Raw genomic sequence first — 21,810 nt, forward strand, 5'->3', positions numbered from 1 at the left:
GGTCAAATCTTAGTGTCTCCGCATGCGGTCCATCTTGTAGCATTTGACACATTGACACTCTCTCCTTCTTGAAACAGTGACTTCTCCAGGCTCTGGGTCCTCTCATCTATAGTCCTCCTCCTCGCCAGTGGCTCCTTGTCCTTTGCTGACTCCTGACCCTTTGACATCAGAGTGCCCAGGGCTCATCTAATGAACTTCTTCCCTATCTATACTCTTCCAGAAAGTAGTTTTATCTTTTCTTATGGCTTTAAATAACATTTATACCCCAATGGAGCCCAAGCATATATATCTGCCAATTTAAAGAAAAACCTATTAAGCCAATCAAGGTAACACCAAAACCAATTTCTAACAGACCCCTAAGCTTGCTCTTTCCTCAATCTGACAACTTTCCAGCCGCTTAAAATAGCTTTATTTAGTTTTGTAGAAATATCTTTCATTTTTCTTTGGATATTGGAGCCCTACATTTATATCATAGAATTTCAGAGTTGAAAAGAACAATAGCGATTAAATAGTTTAATAAACTTGTTTTATAAATAAGGAAATTGAAACTCAGAGAATTTATGTCCAAAGCCACTCAGATAGAAGTAATGATTTTTTAAAAATTAAATTCACTTAATCTATTTAGATTATGAAGTATTTAAGCATTTTTCTAAAAGGACTTCACAATAAAATAACGATGAAATTAAAACTTTAAAAATAGGGACTAAGGAAAATATACGTGAAAGTAGAAAATACTAAAAGATACAATTAATATTATTTTAAATTTTGGAGTGTCAGTAAATGTGCTTATTGGTCAGAGGGCCATTTCAGACATGTTCAGAGCAATGCGCTCGCCTCTGGTATGTGGGCTTATTTATTAATCTATTTTTAATGGTAATTGATCTTCCACATAAAACACTGCCAGACATTTGTGCTTAAAGTTTATTAGATATTTGCAATAGGCTGGAGCTATTTGGCATTGCTAAGTAAAAATATATATTTTTAATTTGTTGGTTAGGCAACTGTTCCTTTATAATAGTTTATTTGGGATGATTAATCATTTGAGACCTGCCTGTAGACACAAGGCACTGCATTATAAATCACATCTTATTTTCATTCATAGGGAATGAAATGATATTCATTTTTTGGACATGATTTATCATTTGCAGGTTGTATCTGTTATCTGTGTGAGCTAGGAAAATGGATGGATTGTCTTATTAAAAATTCTTCACCTTTTGCTATTATATTCTCTGCATAGCCAGAGAAAAACCATGAACAAGAACTACTCCACATCCCAATATTAAGCTGTACTGAATTACTGATGGAAGGAAAGGTTACAGATGAGTTCCTTTGTTATCAGATAAAAGAAATACATGCCAGCATCTGGACTTTTCAAGCCATTTCATACAAGTATCATTTGATCTGTTTTTTTAAGGACACCTACTTACTATTTACACATACTGTGTCTTCTTTCAGAAGGATAGGGAGTAGTATAGGTGCTATGCCTTGAGCTAAGTGTTTTTTCTTTTCAGGCAATTCCTCCAGTTCTCGGTGATCGTAATCTCAAAATTAAAGCAGTTGCTACTATTTTATGAAATGCCAGTCTCACTGCTGATCTGTTCCTCTGTTCCCAGCCTGCCATTGTGAAAGCTGGTCACCAGGGCCATTGTCGTTGTCTGGTGACAATGATAGGATGTCTAATCCTAAAAGGATTTCTCAGATGAAGCTGTAAGGAAATTTAATCAAACATCAAGAGCAAATAGTATTCAGGGTTTTTGGACCAGACTTGCATTACAATCCTAGCACTGCTAGTTACTGTCTTTGTCTTTGGACAATTTAACTCTAGGAGTTACAAATTCCTTATATGCACAGTGGGGATTTAAAAAAAAAAAAAAAAGTATCTCAGAGTTGTTGTGAGGGCTGAGTGAGCACCAGCATAAAGAAAAGCTTTCAGAATTGGTACTTATTGCAGGCATTACACATAAGGCTAGGGAAAATGTGTTAATCTATCTATCTGACTCTCAGACCTCCCATCTATAAAGTGGGAAATAATATTTTTGCAGAATTTCCCTAGGACTTTGGTATAATGTATATAAAACATTTAACACAGCATCTGGATGTAATAATAGGTGATCAATCATTTTACGACATCTGGACATCTGCCACGCTGGGTCTATAGTATCTCTTTGGTCTTGTATTTTTTAAGCATCATTTTCAGTTAGTATTTACTTAGTAAACATAGTTTTAGGGGATTATTCAGAGTGATATTCTGGGCAAGTAAACTGGCAGTACAATGTACAGGTAAGAGTACAGATAACCTCAGTTCTAGTCCCAGCTCTGCCACTTACTCTTCTTCTGACCTTCAAATTATATGACCTCTCTGTGCCTCAAATTCCTTATCTATAAAATGGGGATGTGATAGTGCCTGTCTGGTCGGATTTTTGTTAGAATGGAATAAAGGAATATAGAAAATGCAGTTGAAGTAGCATCTGACAAATATAAGTGCTAAGTAAGTATTTGCTATTGTTATTTCCTGAAAGGCCCAAAAACACCTGTTCAAATGTATATACACACACAATGCATGTAGGCATTCATGCACTTTTGCATCCATTCACTTGTACATAAACATATCTACCTTGGTTGGCTGAGGATAAACAAGAACATGTAATCATATATTGAATTTAGCTGAGAAATTAGTTAAGAACTATGTGTTAAGTGGATTCTAATAAGATAAATTATTTTTCATTATTATAGGGAGGATGACTATTATATTGAAGACACACCAATTTATGGTAACTTAGATGACATAGTCCCAGGTAAGTTTTATTTTTCCAAAAATTATATTTATCTATAAATTAATATCCATCCCCTTAATTCTATAGCATTTGAGGTGGCTTATTTTTGGTTGCAATCACATTTAAATATCCCAATGGTAACCATAGGTTCAATAATGTTTAGCATATTATTTAGTATATATTCCAAAGCTGCATATTATAAATTGTATTGCAACATCCTGTTTTTCTATATTTTCTTCATTTTACTGTAGTAGAAATGTGAATACAGGAGACTCTATTACTATGAATTTTGACACACACAATTCTATGAAATAAAGCTATTTCTAGAACAGAAAATGGCTCAGGGAAAGAGCTTTGCACTCTGTCTACAAAAGCAAATCTACAGTGAATAATCTGAAACAAGGAGCATGTTCTCTGGTTTCCCTTGTTTTAACTGCTCATGTTAAGCAGAGAACCTAGGGCCACATTGATGGCAAGTGGGGAAAGAGAAGAACTAAATTACCACTGACTAGGTTATACATTTTTTGTTCTTAGGTAACAAGTACTTTTCAATTCCCAGCATCCCTTATTACTTGAAACATCCCAACCACCCCAAAACAAAATGCCACTAAATTCCTTAAAGCAGACAATCATGATCTGATCCCAGAGTTCTGATGAGAGAAGCCAGGAGGCTAAATGCTAGCATTTAACCCCATCCTTGCACCCGCAAGCATTTCACTTCATTCATGAATTGGGGGTTAACAGAGATTTCCAGAAATGGACTAAACTATCTGAATCTCTGTATATCAAATCTAAGCTATCTAAATCTCTGTATATGCAATTCTCCTAAAGTTAGGAATGTGAGAATATTAAAGGATTCAAAATTTTATTTAATTAAAAAAATGTATTTAATCTTTGTCTTTCCCCTCCTTTTAAAGTATCTTCTAATCTCTACACTCTGAGAAATCAGAACTATTTTTTAGGACTATCCTGTTAAGAATAATTTGCCCTCCTGTTTCACCTTGCAGAATCATCATGCCTACCTGTAATATTTGAGATTTCAATTCTTCCATACTCTGGTGGTACAAAGTCCACCATATCTGCAATTTCCATATCTAAGGGAGCATAGGTGCCACCCACATGTTCTGATTTAGTAATGTTTAAGAATAGGGTTTAGGAATTTGCTACTTAACAAATTTCCAGATAAGTCTAATATATGTTTTCCATGGACCATGCTTCGAGAAACATCATTCTTCTGTGTTGCTTTTCAGAAAGGGTTGAGTGATTGATTATAAGATAACTTGCATTGTAGTAAATATATCTTTTTTTCTATGGGATCAAATCAATGCCATCCACATTTCTGCCAGGCAACTGGCCATCCTACAAGTCACTTTCTCTCTTCTCCCTTTCAAACAGGCATATCTGGGGGAAGAAAGGGATGGATGGTTTAATAAGTAAGCATGTCCCCACAGGATGAAATGACTGCAGGTCTGCTGGCTATTGGACACTGCACAGAAACCCTAAATACTTAGGACCAGCATTACAGAGCTCCAGACCCCCCCAAACATCTTGGATGTGCTGTCACTGATTTATGGGACAAAAAACATGACCTAAACATTCTTTTTCAAAAATAGAGGTGTTTAAATGCCTCTGAGTAAAATTTCTTACTCGTGGGTAAAATGACCAAATTGCAATCATCGGCACACGTGCACTGCGCTGTACCGCCATGCACCATTTGCAATCGCACCCAAATAGAAGCAAACACATGGGATCTCTATAACATCCAAATGGAAGCTTAAGTTGAGCCTGTCATGTCCTGCAATGGCATAAATTAATATGATCTAGTCTTTATCCCAAGTGACCTTCTTTTGTCTTATTATTAACTCTATGGGGTAAAAGACTTCTTCACATTCTGATCTGCAGAAAATGGTTTGTGCTTCCTTACTTTTTTGCATCTCCACAAAAAAAACAAGCCAAATGATTCTTGGGGATTTCACATATACAGCTAAGTGTGGTTTGGGTCATATATTTTTATTTGTGCCAGCATTTTTTCATTTTTTCATTGTAAATCGTGATCTTTTCAATTCTCAAGAACCAGTGGATGAAAATTGCTATGAACAAATGAAAGCTCGACCAGAGAGATATACAAATGAACTGCAAGAAGCCACCCCACCTGCACAGGTGAGTTTTGTTGTCTGTATTAAGGGTCAAGCTCAGCCTGGATCACAGCATGGCTGCATGTTTCAAGAATATAAGAGCAGCACATTCTGGTTCACATTCTGAAGCAGTCTGATATTTTACAGGCCAAATCAGTGTCAAGTTCTGGGACCTGAGCTCTAAAGGGAACCTCAAAGGCAAATAAACGGCACTCAGAACCACACTCAAAAAGTCAAAATTGTGTACCATTACAAAGTCAATAGGTTGAAGGAAAAAGTGGATTCTCTTCTTAACAATTAAGCTTTTTCTTTCAGATTGAAAAAAATTATGTACATCACAAAGATAAACATAAAAGTTGACACATATATAATGCTCATAAGACCTAGATGTCAGGAATTTATGGGGGTAGTGGGAGAAGGGGAGAAGGAAGGAGAGAGAGAGAGAGAGAGAGACAGTGCTTTAGTTAAAAGATAAATTAGCTGGATATAAAAGACCATACTTCTATTTTATAAGGCAAATGAGTGTAAATTTTAACACAAGTTCTATGACTGTGGGTTAATGGCAAGAGATTTTCACATGGCTTGTGCAGGGTTAGGTAAGATAAAAATGCAAGCAGAAACATATGAAAACCCAAGAAGAAATAGATAGTTTTTCCTTTTCCTACCACAATCAGTTCGACCTCCTCAGACATAGCACTGACTTCATCAGAAACCATTCACAATTCTTCATCTACATGCTGTTGAAATGTTATAAATTTCAGTTAAAAGAGTTCTTCCTTTCCATCCTAGATCTTGTCCCTTCAATTATGTGTTCTCTTGCTACTCCCTACAAATAGTGAGAGGGCCAACCAGCATTTTCTACGTGGTCCTTATGTGTCAGGCCTTGTCATATGTTCTTTATATGTATTATCGTTTTAGAGTTTTATGAGGGAAACAGCATTATTTCTCCCATTTGACAGAGGCTTGAGAAGGATGAAAAACTTGCCCTAAAGCGCTCAGGTACTAAGTAGAAAGAGAATCTAAACTTAGTCCTGTCTAACAGAAAATACTTTCCTCCCTAAGATGGGTCACATCTTGAAAACTTCCCATTAAGATAGAATTTTTCTCTTTTCCTCGATACGAATCCACCAAGAAATCAGAATTCTTGAAGTTTTTAAGAAACCAAGATGTGGTAAGGTTTAAACAGATTATGAAGTCACTTTCTGATGCACAAATCTGTCATCTGATGTGTGATTAATGGTAAAAAATTTTTTAGATAAAAGGTATGAAAACCTGCATGTTCTAATATACCTGCTAAATCCAATATAATAAAGAGAAACCTCTTAGAGAAGGCTAAAATATAACCACACCATCTGAAATGTAGAGATTCACAGCACCTTAATTGTAAAAGAGCTGAAAATTCATAATAAAAGTTGCTATTTAGTACATATGAATTGTGGTACATCTGGATTTTACTCAAGTGGAAATTGTGCAAAGCTTAAAATGTCTTTAAAAGCCTGCTATTTTATAAATTATGTATTTAAAGATACTTCTAAGGAGATTAGTATTTATTCTATTACCCCCTTCTCACAAATTTATTTTCACAAATTAAACATAATTTCTTTATATTTGCTCAATTCCATTTTATTAGAATGATCATGATCATCAAAACCACTACCCGGTTTGCTACTAAAATACTTACTTTGGTCAATTACAAGAGCACTCTACAATATTATGCAGAAAGCTTTATGGATAAAGTGACTATTTGTTGGGAAAAGAAATAAGCTCCTTGCCCTTTAAAAATGATGTGCACAGTTCAGTAGTTGTAATTTCAATATCTATGTCTACCATTAACTAAGAAGAGTTCATCAGGACACCTAATAATAAAATGAGTCCACAGAGTTCCTATATCATAAAACAAAGTGAAGGATACAAGTGTGAGCTTGTACCTCTCCTCTTCATGTCCCAGTCTCCCACTGATCTTGCCTTTCCCTCCTATGTCAGGAGTATCCACTCTCCTTTCCTAAGCCAATACCAATTTATGCTCTTGATCATTTCCTCCATTGCTTTCAAGATCTTGCACCTTCAATTATTTAATTTGTCTCCATTTTCGATTTTTTCTTTAAGGAATCATTACGATTTACCTATCAATATGCAAAAATCACCCCAATATTTAAAAACAAAAACAAACAAAACAACAAAATTTGCCTTCTGCCTGTGTTTCTCTTTAATTCTTAAACTGATTCTCACTTTCCTCTACTGTTTCCATAGATACACAATCTTTTACTCCTGGCTATATTTTTTCCACCCATACACTCAACTGAAACCATTCTCTGGAAGTCACAAGTGACTCTTCATGTACAATCTGTGATCCTTTCTCAGGACTCACATTCTTTGAATTCTGCAGCACTTGATAAAGTTGACCAACTGTTGACCAAACATACATTATTTGAAATGCTTTTAGTTATAAGTACAGAAATAAAGATCTCCAAACCCAGCCTGAAACAAGCTCAAAGGGAACCTGGGGACAGGCAGGCAAGAAGGAAATAAAAGGGGAAGATGGAAAACTATAATTCTTGCCAGATGCCAGTCACAAAAATGGATACTGTCATCTTTATACTTCTGAATCTTTATACTTTATACTTCTGAACTTCAAAAATGTAGAAAAAGTGGGGATTTTTGTGGGTACCATCAAATGACCAGTTATTAAACATATGCAAAATAGATTTTGAGATTCATTAAATTCCTTCCTATCATGTTTATTCCCAGTTTCACAAATTGGAGTATTGTCACTTGGTGAAAGCAACACAGGGCAAGAGCTACCTAAGGTGAAGGCAGGGGGAGAGGCACATGAGAGTCCATCTAAAATGTTCATGTATATTTTGTGTATAAAAAGAAATAAAAATACACACACAAAAATTTCATCTAAGCATTTTTCTACTCAAAAGTCTTGAGTTGACTATTGTTTTTTGTTGTCATCCTACCTGGCCAATTTGGCAAAACAAGGTAGCCAAAGCCCAGAAAACAAGCTGCTTGTTTTTCATAGATCTTAGAAATTCCCAGAAGTCATCAAAGTTAAAGAAGGAGATAACAACAAAAAGTTAACATGCCTTTCTTTTTAGGCAACCGAGGAACCACAGATGTTCTATGCCTCACTGGATCACAACTGTAAGGGGAAGCGCAGGAAGCCCAAGAAAGAGAATAGTTGTTTGTTAGACAAGGATGAAGACGAGCAGTTACATGCTGTGGATGCCAGCCTTTCTAAAACCACTTCAGTAGACAATTTCCCACTTGAGAGCCAGGAAATAGAGGAAAATGTTCATGATGATCCCATCAGACTGTTTGGATTGATTCATGCAAAGAGAGAATCTATAAACTAGCTGGACTATGATCTAGCTCAATAATCCCACTCTTATTGGAGATGTTTAAAAAAAAAATCCCTATATGACACAAGATTTGGGAGGGTGACGATCTAAATCATTTGTTAGTGGGATGGTGGCTTACCTCTTATCCAGAGCTTATGTTCTTGCAAACCAAATGTAATGCCATGAAAATTAGTTATTTGAATTTGCTTACCAAATGCCTAAGTAGTAAAATGTAAAATAAAATCAAGTTTGCAAATTGAACCTAATTACGAAGTCACAACTTCACCAACAATACTTAATACCCTGTGAAATAAACAAAAAAAAAATGTTTTAAGCATAAGTATACTCTAGAACATGTTGAAAGAAAAATAAAAGCCACCATTTAAAAAAATATTTTTCCTTTTTCATCCATGGAACACCCCTTAGTTGAAAGAAATTTCTGATTGAAAGACATGGGACATTAAATATATTTCTACAAGAAGTGGAAGAGTCTTCTTAAGAAGTATTGTTCCCACATGGAAGTATCTTTATTGCTTTTTAAAATTGTTATAAAGTTAATGCATGCTCCTTATAACAATAAACAGAGATAAAAAAGAATTTGGATATTCCACTAGCCAGAGATAATTACTATGAGCAACTTTCCATACGTACATACATCAATTGTCTCTTTCACCAAAAAAAGGGAGTGATTATTTTACACATATTATTTAAACTTTTTCCACTTAATATATTGGTGATTTATTTTCCTTATTTTTTTAACTATAACTAAATACAGTTACATATTATAATTTCAATGCCTGCATAGCATCTCACTGATGACTGCATTAGAATTTATTCAAATAATTTGAAAGTACATTTAGCTCATTTTCAAGTTCTGTTTTTCACTTTTACAAACAATATTGCAATGAGAATGCATTTCCACATGGATGTAAGTACTTACCTGACTTCTCGAGGCTAAATGCCTAGGAAAAGAATTGCTACTTCAAAAAGTGTACATGGTGAGTATCCATAGAATATATTTCTAAAAGGTCAAGAGTTTGATCAAGGTATGTGTCCAACTTAAATTCCTAACCTGCCCTCCAAAAAGTTATTTTTTAAAAAATCTTTCTGTTATCTTTCTCCATTTGGAATAGAAGTTTAATTGGGTCTCAAGTCATCACTGACCAAGGAAAGTGTACATGTGAGCTGTCAGTCCTGCCCTCTAACCAGAGCTTAGTGGATTTCCTTCATTCTTCTTCAGTTTTCTGTTGAGCTCCTAGTGTAGTGTAGGCACTAAGTTAGACACTCGTGTACAACAAGGGAAACAGAGGTAAAACAAGGTAGGCCCTGTCCCCATGGAACTATAAATGTGTAGAAAAGATGAGTATCAGGTTAATAAAGTATCAGTACTAGTAAAAAATATATAATTAAGAAAATAGAATGAGAAATAATAATGGAGAGAAGGACATCTCTGAAGAGAAAATTTTAATTCTGAGAACTGAACAATGAGGAGTGACCCATGTAAAGAGAGAGGAAGGAAGAGCATGTATGGAAGAACTCTGTCCATATCTGGAAGTACCAACTTCTGTCAATAATTGTTTTCCATTATGAACTGGCATAGAATTAAATGTCAATGCTAGAGTAAAATATTTCAAGTTGTCCACAATGTCATAAAAAAATCCAAAAAATATTAATGTCTAAGGGCAGAAGAATAAGAATCAGGTTTCTGATTTTAGAGAAAAACCATGAAAACATAAGAAATAATAATTAATAAGTATATATTGACTTTAAATTTTAAAAATATTTGCTATCATATATTTGTGTTACATTTCTATACATGCCATGGTTCAGTAAAAATAAAGTTTGATTGTATTTTTGGCAGTTACTTTTTCCCATAACTAATCTACATCATTCACTTATATTATTGACCTAGCTCCTAAAGATATTTGCATTTTTTGCCTCTGGTTTGTATCATTTGAATTCCACTCAATATTTTGAGTTTTACGTATCAAATGTACTTGATGACTGATAATTTGGAAGGTTTTAACTACAAATTTAACTTCCTTAATAAATAAAAGACTATTCAAGTTATCTATTTCCTGTTGAGTGAATGTGGTAGTTTGTGTCTTTTGAGGAATGTGTCCCTCTCATTTAAGTTGTTTAATTTATTAGCATGAAGTTGTTCAAAATATTCCAATATTGTCCTTTTAATATCTGAAGAATCTAGTAAATTTAACTTCTCTTTGATGCTTCTTTTCCCCCCTCATCTCTCTAGTTAGAGATTTATCAACTTTTTTATTTCCTCAAAGAACCAGTTACCATTCACATAATTTTTCTGTTGTTTTTATATTTTCTGTTTCATCAATTTGCCCTCTGATTTATATTATATTATTTCTTCTGTTTGTTGTGTTTTCATCTGTTCTTTTTTTAGCTTCTCAAGGTGGAAGCTGAGGTCAGTAATGAGACTTTTCTTCTTGTCTAAAATGGACATTTGTTTTCATAAATCTCCCACAAATTTTGATATATTGTGTTGTTATTTTTATTTCAAATATTTCTAATTTCCCTTTGATTCCTTCTTTGGCCTATTGGTTATTTAGAAGTGTATTATTTACGCAAACAATGAATTATGGAACACTACATCAAAAACTAGTGATGTAATGTATGGTGATTAACATAACATAATAAAAAAAAATCCAGTTCATTTATCCCATTAAAAAAAAAAAAGAAGTGTATTATTTAGTTTCCAAGTATTTGAAGAGTTTCCAGATATCTTTTTGTTATTGATTTCTAATTTAACTCCATTGTGGTAAGAAAACATACGATTTGAATCCTTTTAAATTTATTGAGCCTTCCTTTAATGCCCAGAATATAGTCTATCTCAGTGAATGATGATATGCACTTGAAAAGAATGCATAGTCTATTTTTGTTAGATAGAATATTCTCTAAATGCCAATTAGGTTAACTCGGTTGATAGAGCTTTTCAAGTCTTCTATATCCTCTCTATTTAAAATGCATTTTTATAGGCAGCATATAGTTTATTTTGCTTTTTTAATCCAATCTGATAATCTCTGTCATTTAATTGAAGTATTTAGACCATTCTCATTTAATGCAGTTATTGATATGGTTGGGTTCAAAGCAATACTCTTGATCTCTGTTTTCTCTTAGTCTCCTCTATTCTTCATTCATATTTTCCTCTTTTTATGACTTCTATATTACAATTGACACTTGGACAATACAAGGGTTAGAGGAACAACCCCCCACACAGTCAAAAACCCACATAAAACTTTTGACTCCCCCAAAACTTAACCACTAATAGCCTCCTGTGGACTGAAAGCCTTATCAATAAACATAAACAGTTGATTAACACATATTTTGTATGTTTTATGTATTATATACTGTATTCTTACAATAAAATAAGCTAGAGAAAATATTATTAAGAAGATCACAAGGAAGAGAAAATACATTTACAATACTGTACTTTATTTATCAAATAAAAAACTCTGCATATAAGCAAACCCATGCAGTTCAAACCCATGTTGTTCAAGGGCCAACTGTACATTGGTATTATTTTCTGACTCTTTTTTATCTTCATGGATGGATTATTAGTTAGAAATCTGTTGTGTCATTTTAGTGATTGCTTAGGGTTTATAATAAACATCTTTCTTTAAGATTTTATTTATTTACAGAGAGAGAAAGAGAGAGCAGGGAGGAGAAGGAGAAGCGGGCTCCCCACTGAGGAGGGAACCCCAAGCTGGGCTCCATCCCAGGACTCTGGGATCATGACCTGAACTGAAGGCAGATGCTTATCTGACTGAGCCACCCAGGCGCCCCTATAATAAACATCTTTAACTTACCACAGTCTACATTCAAATGATATACTACTACTTTGGTATAGTATAAGAACCTTAAGACAGTGTACTTCTCTTTCTTCTGACTTTTGTGCTCTGGGTTTTATTTATTTTACACATTGTTACTATTTTTCCCTTAATAAGGAATTATCCTTGTTATTTCCTTTAATAAGGCCAATTCTCTTTTTAAAAGATTTAAATAATAATAAATATAGTAATGTTTGTCCCTGTAGTTAACATTTCCAGAACTCTTCAATCCTTTGTGTAGATACAGGCTTCTATCTAGTATCATTATTCTTCAACTTAAAGGACTTTCTTAAACACTTTTTTAGAACAGGTCTGCTGGTGATGAATGCCTCCAGCTCTTACATATCTGAAAAAGTCTCTACTTGCTTTCATTTTGAAAGCTATTTTCTCTGGGTAAAAAAATTTATGGTTGAGTTGACTATATATTTCTTTCAGTAATTTAAAGATACTGCTTTCTCAGTTACATTTTTCTGAAGAAAAAATGTAGTGTCATATTTGTCTTTGTCCCTCTGTTATTTCTTATTTTCTCTGATTGTTTTAAGATTTTCCTTCACACTGGTTTTAAACAATATGCCTTGGAGTAGTTTTTGTTTGTTTGTTTTTATGTGTCTTGTGTTAGGAGATTGTTGAGGATCTTGAATCTGTGTATTTATAGTTTTCATCAAATATGGAGAAAAAAATGACCAATATTTCTTTAAATATTTTTCCTGTCCCCCCCCCCACCCATTTTCAAGTTCTTCAATCACTTTCAAATTCTCCCACATTTCACTGATATGTTTATTTCAGTCTTTTCTCTGTGTTCCGTTTTGGATAGTTTCTTTTGCTATGTCTTCAAGGTCACTAATCTTTGCTTCTAAAATGTTTATCTGCCAGTAATCCAAGTTAGATACTTTTTAATCTCAGACAATTTGTTTTTATCTCTATAAATTCAGCTTGAGTAATTTTTTTTCATTTTCACATCTCTGTCATACATGTCTAACCTTTCTTCTCACTTCTTGAACATATCGCATGTAGCTCTAACAACTGTTATAATGTTTTTATCTACTAATTCTATCATCTCTGTCATTCTGAGTTTCAACTGACTTATTTTCCCCATTATGGGTTATATTTTCCTACATTTTTGAATTCCTAATATTTTTTTAAGACGAGGTACGTTAGTATGTAACTTAAAAGTCTGTGTTAAAGCTACAAATAATGCACCAATTAATATTATACATCTATAGTATGTACAATACAGAATATATATAAAATATTAAGGTAAAAATTCCTAGGCCTACAGGGGCGCCTGGGTGACTCAGTTTGGCTCAGGTCATGATCCTGGAGTCCCAGGATCAATTCCCGCATCAGGCTCCCTGCTCAGTAGGGAGTTTGCTTCTCCCTCTGACTTTCTCTCCTCTCATGCTCTCTCTCACTCTCTCAAATAAATAAATAAAATCTTAAAAAAAAATTTCTAGGCCTACACACAAATTTAATAAAAAGTTATAGTTGGACATTTTAATATACTGTTTAAAAAACTCGATGGGTTAAGTAAACAAATAATAATCTCATAATACAGAGGATTGAGTAATACAATCAACATCCTCAGTTTAATAGGTATGTTTAGAATTTTTAACATCAGAAATAAAGAACATACATCCTTTCCACATGTCTCTGGAAAGTTTACCAAATGTATTAGCCACAGTGGAAACTCATAAATCATAAAAAGCAGAGATTTTACAAACGACATATGCGCATCATAGGTCAATGAAACTAGAAATCAGTAAGATTGATCCCCAAATTCCCTCAACTATCTGAAAATTATGAAACATTTTTTAAAGATTTTATTTATTTATGTGACAGAGAGAGAAAGCGAAAGCAGGGGGAGTGGCAGAGGGAGAGGGAGAAGAAGGCTCCCCAATGAGCAGGGAGTCCAATGTGGGGCCTGATCCCAGGACCCTGGGATCATGATCTGAGCTGAAGGCAGACACTTAACCAACTGAGCCACGTAGGCGCCCTTATGAAACATTTTTCTTTTATTTTTTTAAAGATTTTATTTATTTGACAGAGAGAGACACAGCGAGAGAGGGAACACAAGCAGCGGGAGTGGGAGAGGGAGAAGCAGGCTTCCCACTGAGCAGGGAGCCTGATGCGGGGCTCGATCCTAGGACACTGGGATCATGATCTGAGCCGAAGGCAGATGCTTAACAACTGAGCCACCCAGGCGGCCCATGAAACATTTTTCTAACATAACTTCTAGATCAATGAGAAAATTGCAATTAGGATAGCAAATTTTCTAGAAAATAATAAAGTAAAGAATACATCTAAAAACCTATGCATTATAGTAAAGATGTATTCAGAGGAAACATTATGACCTCAAATTCTTTTTTGTTAAATATTATTTTTTAAATGATTTAAATTCAATTAATTAACATATAATGTATTATTAGTTTCAGAGGTAGAGTTCAGTGATTCATCAGTCTTATATAACACCCAGTGCTCATTACACCTATTTTTTTAAGATTTATTTATTTATTTGAGAGAGAGAGAGTGCATGTGAGTGGGGGAGGGGCAAAGGGACAAGGAGAGAGAATCTTAAGCAGACTCTGTGCTGAGCTTGGGGCCTGATTCTGGGCTTGATCAAAAGACCCTGAGATCATGATCTGAGCCGAAATGAAAGAGTTGGACACTTAACTGAGCCACCCCTGTGGAGTCTTGCTTTAAAACTTTGTTAGGTCCAGAGGAGGGTCTTGCCTCAGCAGTAGGCCAAATTTAAGTTAGTTTAAAAGCTGCTCTGGCCCTCATGAATTACGAGGTTTTCCACTCTGGCTGTGGAAAACAGGTATTCTGCCCAATCTTGTGTGAACCATGGGGACTGTTTTCTCTCATCTTTTTTAGGTGGGTCTTTTCCCCAAGCTTTTGGTAGCTTTCTTACATGCATGCACTGATTAGTATTCAGCTAAATACTCGAGGGGGACTCTTTGCACATCTCCACAGTTCTAGGTACAGTTCTCTCCCCTCCAGTACTCCACCTTCTTGGATTCTCTTGACATGAAGATTCATCTTCTCAGTTCTGACAATCAGTGGACAATACCCACAACCCGTCTACCTGCTATAGGGCTGAAAACTTTTTCTAGGCAAGATATGGCAACAGTAGAGTTCACCTCACTTCCCATCTTTCAGAGATCATTGTCCTTCTTTGCCTGATGTTCAATGTCTTGAGTGCCATTGTTTCATATGTTTTGTCTGGATTGTAGTTGTTTAAGGTGGGAGGGTATATGTATCCAAGTGAGAGGGTAAATCCAACATGTAATTTCATCTTGACCAGAAGCAAAACTCCACTTTAGTGTAATTATACAATATGTTTTTAGTGTAATTTAGTGTAAGTCTGTAACTGAACTTGTAGTCTTTTAAATGTTAATTAGTAAGCTATGAATTACTGATCATTATGCAATTATTAAGGGAATATATATACTTTACCTGTGGCAATTCTCAGGGCTTATGTCCCAGAGGAGTCTCATTATAAGCTTTCACATTTCAACTAAGAAAAAAATGTACAGACAGGAATAAAGAGAAAATCCGTGACTAGAAAACAAAAGATTCCAAACTCTCGAGATTTTCACTAAGAATGTTAAAGCTCCAAAAAGTTCAACTCAAATCTCAAGAATAAGAGCAATAATTCATTTCCCTTTGGTATTAAAGGGCTTATTTCTGGCAAAGTAAAAGTAGGGTGATTAGTTTTGAAATATGCTTTAAATCTCTCTCTGAGGTTTTGCCTTCACTTGATTAATAGAACAGACAATTTACATTAAGACACTAAAAACAGGAAATATCAAAATTTAGAGAAGGGAACAAGAAAGAATACATATCCAGTAGAGGTGCTCTCTTAGTGCTGCTTGTCATTCCTTTAACCTGCTCTGTGGGAAAACAGCCTACCCACTTGCATTTCTATTACCTAAGAAGTCATGGCTGCCTGGATCAGAGGTGGATACCTGAATCAAGACAGTTAACTCATCTTCTGAACCAATCTGTATACAGGAAATTGAACAGTGATTACTGAAGGCAGAGCCATAAAGATGCCATGAGGTGGAAATGGGGCCTTGGGAAGCAAGACACAATTACAAAGTACAGAAACTAACAAGATGATAGTTGCTAGAGAGTGGGGTTCAAGACTCCATAACCAATCAGACTAATCAGATAACCACCACCACAACTACAACTAATATTAAAAACTTGTTAAGTGCAAGACACTGGGCTAAGTGCTTACTTTCATACTTAATTTAGTCACATAAAACCCTAAAAGATGGATGCTATTAAATCCTAATGTTATGGATGAGAAAACCAAGACTAATGAAGACTAACTTGCCTAATATTGCACAGATAAATTGTAGGTTCAAGATTTGAACATACGGGGTGCCTGGGTGGCTCAGTCGGTTAAGCGTCTGCCTTCGGCTCAGGTCATGATCCCAGGGTCCTGTGATCGAGCCCCATGTCGGGCTCCTGGCTCAGCAGGGAGCCTGCTTCTCCCTCTCCCCCTGCCTCTACTCTCTGCTCTCTCTCTCTGTATCTCTGTGTCTCAGATGAATTAAAAAAAAAAAAATCTTTAAAGAAAAAAAAAATATTTGAACACACAATCTAAGTCCAGAGCTGGCTCTGTGGAGTAGTGATGTCTTAATGATCTCTTCAGTTGGTTCCAAGTGCTTTGAGCCCTATTTTTGACTGTCCTATACCCCACCTTTTTGGTCATAATTAATCTCTCTCTACTTCAAATAGACTGGGTTTCCATTATTTAAAGTCAAAACTATTATTAAAACCAATTTTAAAAATATTTCTTTAAAATGTTGAAAAATAATGACCATTTATGGTAGCTTTCACACACTAAGAGCCTCTCCAGTTTAGGACAAATCCAAATATAAGTCCACTTAAATGACAGTCTGTTGCTCTCAATAAACACTAAGTCATCCACCACAAAATGTTCATATCAAAGTGTTTTTACAGGCAAGTATTTTATCAATGACACCTGTTTTTAAATACCTTGAAAGACAGAAGTCATCATTTTGGTGATTTGGGATACAAAAGTCATGCTCATGGCCCCATAAAAGACAAAACTTAAAACTAACCTACACAAAAAAAATCCAATATTAAGGCTAAAACCTTATTTTGTGCTCAATTTTGTCCCATTTTATCTGGGGGGGGATTAAATTTATCTCATTTAACATTAGAGAAATCTTTGGTACTTAAACCAAAATGAAAAGTGAATAAGCATTTCAATCAGTAGTGTCATTGGCCACCTCTGATGCAATGGACAACTCTCTTTGTCATAAAACTGGACAGTTAGTAGAGCTTTTATTTTGTTCTGTCTTCATCCCAATTGATTGAAGCAGTAATTGGTGGATTAATGTTTAAAATTAAGTACTGAATAATAAAAAGTACCATAAACATTTTAACCTCAAATGTATAAGCTTTTCTTTATTAACCTTTTGACATACGACCAAGACTTTTTCTTGAGAACATCTATGATGGGATTTCCATGCCATATATCTCACTGACTGTAAAACACTGTCTACAGCCCCAGTTTTAGTTTCTTTAGTGGAATAAAACTTTAAAACATTTGTGATGAAATCTAAGTGCAGAATCTCTCCAGATTTTTGGCCTTTTTTCTAAGACTTTTATAAGTATTTTGTAAGTATTGCTACCATCTAAATTGGCAACAATTTTTAAGCAAGTCATGTTTATTGATTCTTTGTAAAGCACCAAACTGAATTATCAAAGAAAATGCTCCGTCCACACCCATATTTCATTAGGAAACATAACAATTAATTATCTTAATTGTTTAACAATTAAATTATCTTATATAACTACAATAACAAGTATAGCTAGGACAATCAACTTTAGAAAGGAAAGCATACCACACTGGGGGTGGAGGAAATTCAGCAGGTTATAAGAGAATATCTAATGGTCTGAGTGTTTTTGATGCTGTGGCCAAAAGTCAGTCTGTTTACAAAAGGAAGAGAGAGTAGCTCCATACGTGGAGATCACTTAGCAAATGTTCTACTTCACAAATCCAAGTCAACTTTACAGAATGAATTTTTAGAACACTGGTAGGGTCCCCCACACCCACAAAATCTTTACCACTCAAGTCGTAGTAGTACCTGAACTCTACCAATGAAATTAATTATTGAATTAAACATCATTGTGTTTTGTAATTTTTCTTCAAATAACTGAGAGAAAAAAGTATTAAGCCAACTGGGGCAAACTGCCAGTTGTCCTCCAATTTCCATTCTCCCATTCTTCCTTAGTACAGAATCTTGATTTTTAACTAGTCACCATGAGGGCCTTAACATTTTTCTCAGCTTGACAAGCTTTAGACAGATTTCTTCCTGACTATAGACCCTTAACCTCCCTTTTCCTAGGGTATTTCTTTTAAAACAGTTGTAATTGCAAATTATTCCTCTGCCTCCTTTGAAATATATACAAATTCCTTAAAAGCCTCTTGGCAGTTTGATGACCAGGGACCTGGGAACCATCTCTTTGCAATGTGAACATCAAAAGAAAATATGCCACTATTTCCCAGTGTCCATGGGAGGGTAGAAGCTTAATTTCAGCGGGTACCTTTCTCCAAGTTGTAAAACTATCCCCTGCCACAAAGATAAGAGAAAGTTGACTTTTCCTTTGAATAAGACCAATTAATAAACACAGGTGGCCTAAGGTTACCTCCACCCAGCTTTTAAAATCTCTCCAGTTTTTTGGTTCAGTAGAGTGGAGTTCACTTTTCTTCCTTTATTGCAATAGTCCTGAATAAAGTCTTCATTGCCTGTTTAACTTTGTCCAGTACAATGGATGCTGAATGCATAGCTGCAGGAACAACGTTCCCCCTATCGCTTGGTGTGGCCTTCTTTGGCCTTCATTTCCTCTAGCTGGAAGAAAGACATGGTGAGTGAATTTAAGCAGCAATAATAGATCACAGGAAAGAAGCCATAGGCTGGGGATGGCAGAGAAACAAGATAAGAAATGCCTACCTCCCTCCCAAATGGAACACACCAACCGTGGACCAACTACCTGCAGCTTTTTCAATGTGAGAGAGAAGTTTCTGTGTTATTTAAGCCATTGTTATTTGAGATTTCTGTTACTTGTGGGTGGACCTAATCTAGCTAATATACCCACAAATATCTTGGTTTCAGTTTTTAGTTAACTTTTCCCCAAGAGGTAAGAAGACATGCTAATATGACGTCATGAGGTGTGCGGTGGGGGTAGCAGAGTGGAGTCCACGGTGGTTTTCTTCACAGACTGAATCTATTCCACACTGCTCAGAATATTCTTAGAGATGTTTAAAAAGCCAGTTTGCAGGAAGATGGGTATTAAAATTCCTCACAAATGCATAAACTTGTTCCTCACCATTAAAATTTAGAATATATATATGACGATGGAAACTAAATTTGCATCATTATTAATTAATATATTCACCAATTCAGAGGACATACAATCAAAAGAATCAAACTGTGCCTTAAGGAGATCCCCTAAAAGAAAATATTTGGCAAGACGTTTACAGATACTTTAAATAAATATGAAACAACCAATTTTTAAAAGACCAACAATTAATCCCTTGGTTATTTATACTTCATTCACTCTCTAAATCTCACTATCAAATTGTTAAGGACAATATTACTGGCTGTAGTTTCAACCGTCCAGTTGATATTAGTCTGACCTAATTCATTCAACCTAGCAGGCCCTGGAAGACATGTCTCCAGCCATGATATAAATGAAGTGGCCTACAGAGTTCAACTCCAATACAGGTGAGAAGAAAGGCATGAAGAAGGGGGACAGTCAGATCCTAATCAGGCGGCAGGTCTGCAGCCTCTTGTTGTAGGGCACTTGGGTGAACAAAGAAATGAGCCCCTCTTACCAGGAGTGCTTCAGTGTTCCCTGCTCTGTAAATTTTAAACCTTGGATTACCTTAAGAAGAAAATACCTTTGCCTGCCGATTTTGTCATTCTTGTAGTCATTGCATTCAATGAGAAACAGCACATTCCTCATTTTTTTTAAAGATTATTTATTTATTTATTTATTTGAGAGAGATCATGAGCAGAGGGCAGTGTAGAAGCAGGCTCCCCACTGAACAGGGAGCCTGAGGAGGTACTCAATCCCAGGACCCTGGGATCATGACCGGAGCCAAAGGCAGACGCCCAAATGACTGAACCACCCAGGCACCCACATTCCTCATCTGTAAAATCAGAATGTGCAAGGTTACTTCTGGATGCACCTTTTTTCACTGTAAATAAGTAAAATCCTATTCATCCTTTATTCCACCTCTGCAAATAAAAATGAGATCTTAGGCCTGGTTTTGACTTTCTGGGCTAAGTAATGAAGTTAGCAGAGCCTCACCTAAAGAAGAGTATAAGTCTTCACAATTAACAAAAAGAGTCTAAAAGAGATGAAGAGATATCCCCTCTCTCCTGAAGTTACAGACAGGGAGAGCTTTCTGTGTCATAAAACACATTCAAGGAGTCTGATCTGATAAGGTATTAGATTGAGAACGCTCACAAGAATATCAATCTTATTTCCTCTGTAACAAGGAGACTTGTGTGAATATTCATAACTGTTACCAACTTGTACTGTTCTTCTTATTAATATAAATTTGTCCTTGGAAGTATCAGAAAAGATTCTTGTAACACGCTGAAGACTTTAGAGATTGTTACCATACCCTGTAACAATACTAAAAGAAACTTACAATTCTGCTTGGTTATCTTACTTGACCTGGTAATATTATTATAATTGATATCTCAGTGCTTTTAAACAACATAAATACTTGGAAGATTAGTAGGTCATATTGGAAAAGAATTGCTGGCATGATGGAAAAAGTTAAAGCCTATGACAGCAGCTTTCTTGTTTTAATAAGAGATGAGTCTATCAACTTATCAGGAATAATATTTCACAAATATTATGAAAATGGATGAATAGTCCACCTCCCTGCTGCCTACCAGTAGTATATCTAAAATATAAGGATACAAAAGTTGAAAATAAAAGGATGAAAAAATATAATAAGCAAATAACATAAAAGAAAGTTGACATCGTTATACTACTGTTAGGCAAATGGACCTGAAAACAGAAAGCAATACTAGAGATAAAAGGGTCACTGCAATTAATGAAGTTAACATTAACTAGGAATATTTAAGAATTCAAGTTTGTATGCACGTGATACCATCTATAAAGCCAAAATTTACAGAACTACAGAGAGAAAGTATAAAAATAATAGACTTAAACACAACTTTGTCTGTAATTAATAGATTAATACACAAAAGAATTAGTAAGGCTTTGAAAGATTTGGAAAACATAGTCAATATTGACCTAATGCAAAACTTGTAAGCTGCTATGCTCTGGCAAACTGTTATATTGTGAAAGGGTTACAAGTCAGACCAGACCTCACTGCCCCTGTTCTAGAGAGAGCTGACAGTGGGCTGGGGGTCTCCACCCTGACAGATCTGTCTCACCCGACCCCGCAACCAACCTCATTCATTTACCCTGGTAAGACATGATCAGAAAATGTTTGTGAGGAACTGGGATAAAGGGCTTGTATAGAAGACTATATTCAGCAACTGGATGTTACTTTCAAGAACACATGGAACCTTTATGAAAATTATTGACCACATCCTAAGCCATAAATAAGTCTCAATATACATCAAAGCATCAGAATTACACAGACATATTCCATGACAATGAAACTAAGTTA

General features: G+C 35.2%; 1 protein-coding gene across 1 annotated transcript in view; it reads left to right on the forward strand.

The window, feature by feature from the left end:
• Positions 1 to 10,323, forward strand: part of TRAT1 (T cell receptor associated transmembrane adaptor 1) — a 33,853-nt gene extending 23,530 nt beyond the window's left edge. The window contains exons 4-6 of the mRNA XM_036120548.2: positions 2,734 to 2,795; positions 4,846 to 4,934; positions 8,011 to 10,323. Coding sequence (XP_035976441.1) covers positions 2,734 to 2,795; positions 4,846 to 4,934; positions 8,011 to 8,268 — 409 coding nt within the window. The 3' untranslated portion in view covers positions 8,269 to 10,323. The remainder of the gene's footprint in view (positions 1 to 2,733; positions 2,796 to 4,845; positions 4,935 to 8,010) is intronic.
• The last annotated feature ends 11,487 nt before the right edge of the window (positions 10,324 to 21,810 follow it).

Source organism: Halichoerus grypus, chromosome 1, assembly GCF_964656455.1.
Source record: "Halichoerus grypus chromosome 1, mHalGry1.hap1.1, whole genome shotgun sequence".
In the NCBI taxonomy this organism is placed as follows: Eukaryota; Metazoa; Chordata; class Mammalia; order Carnivora; family Phocidae; genus Halichoerus; species Halichoerus grypus.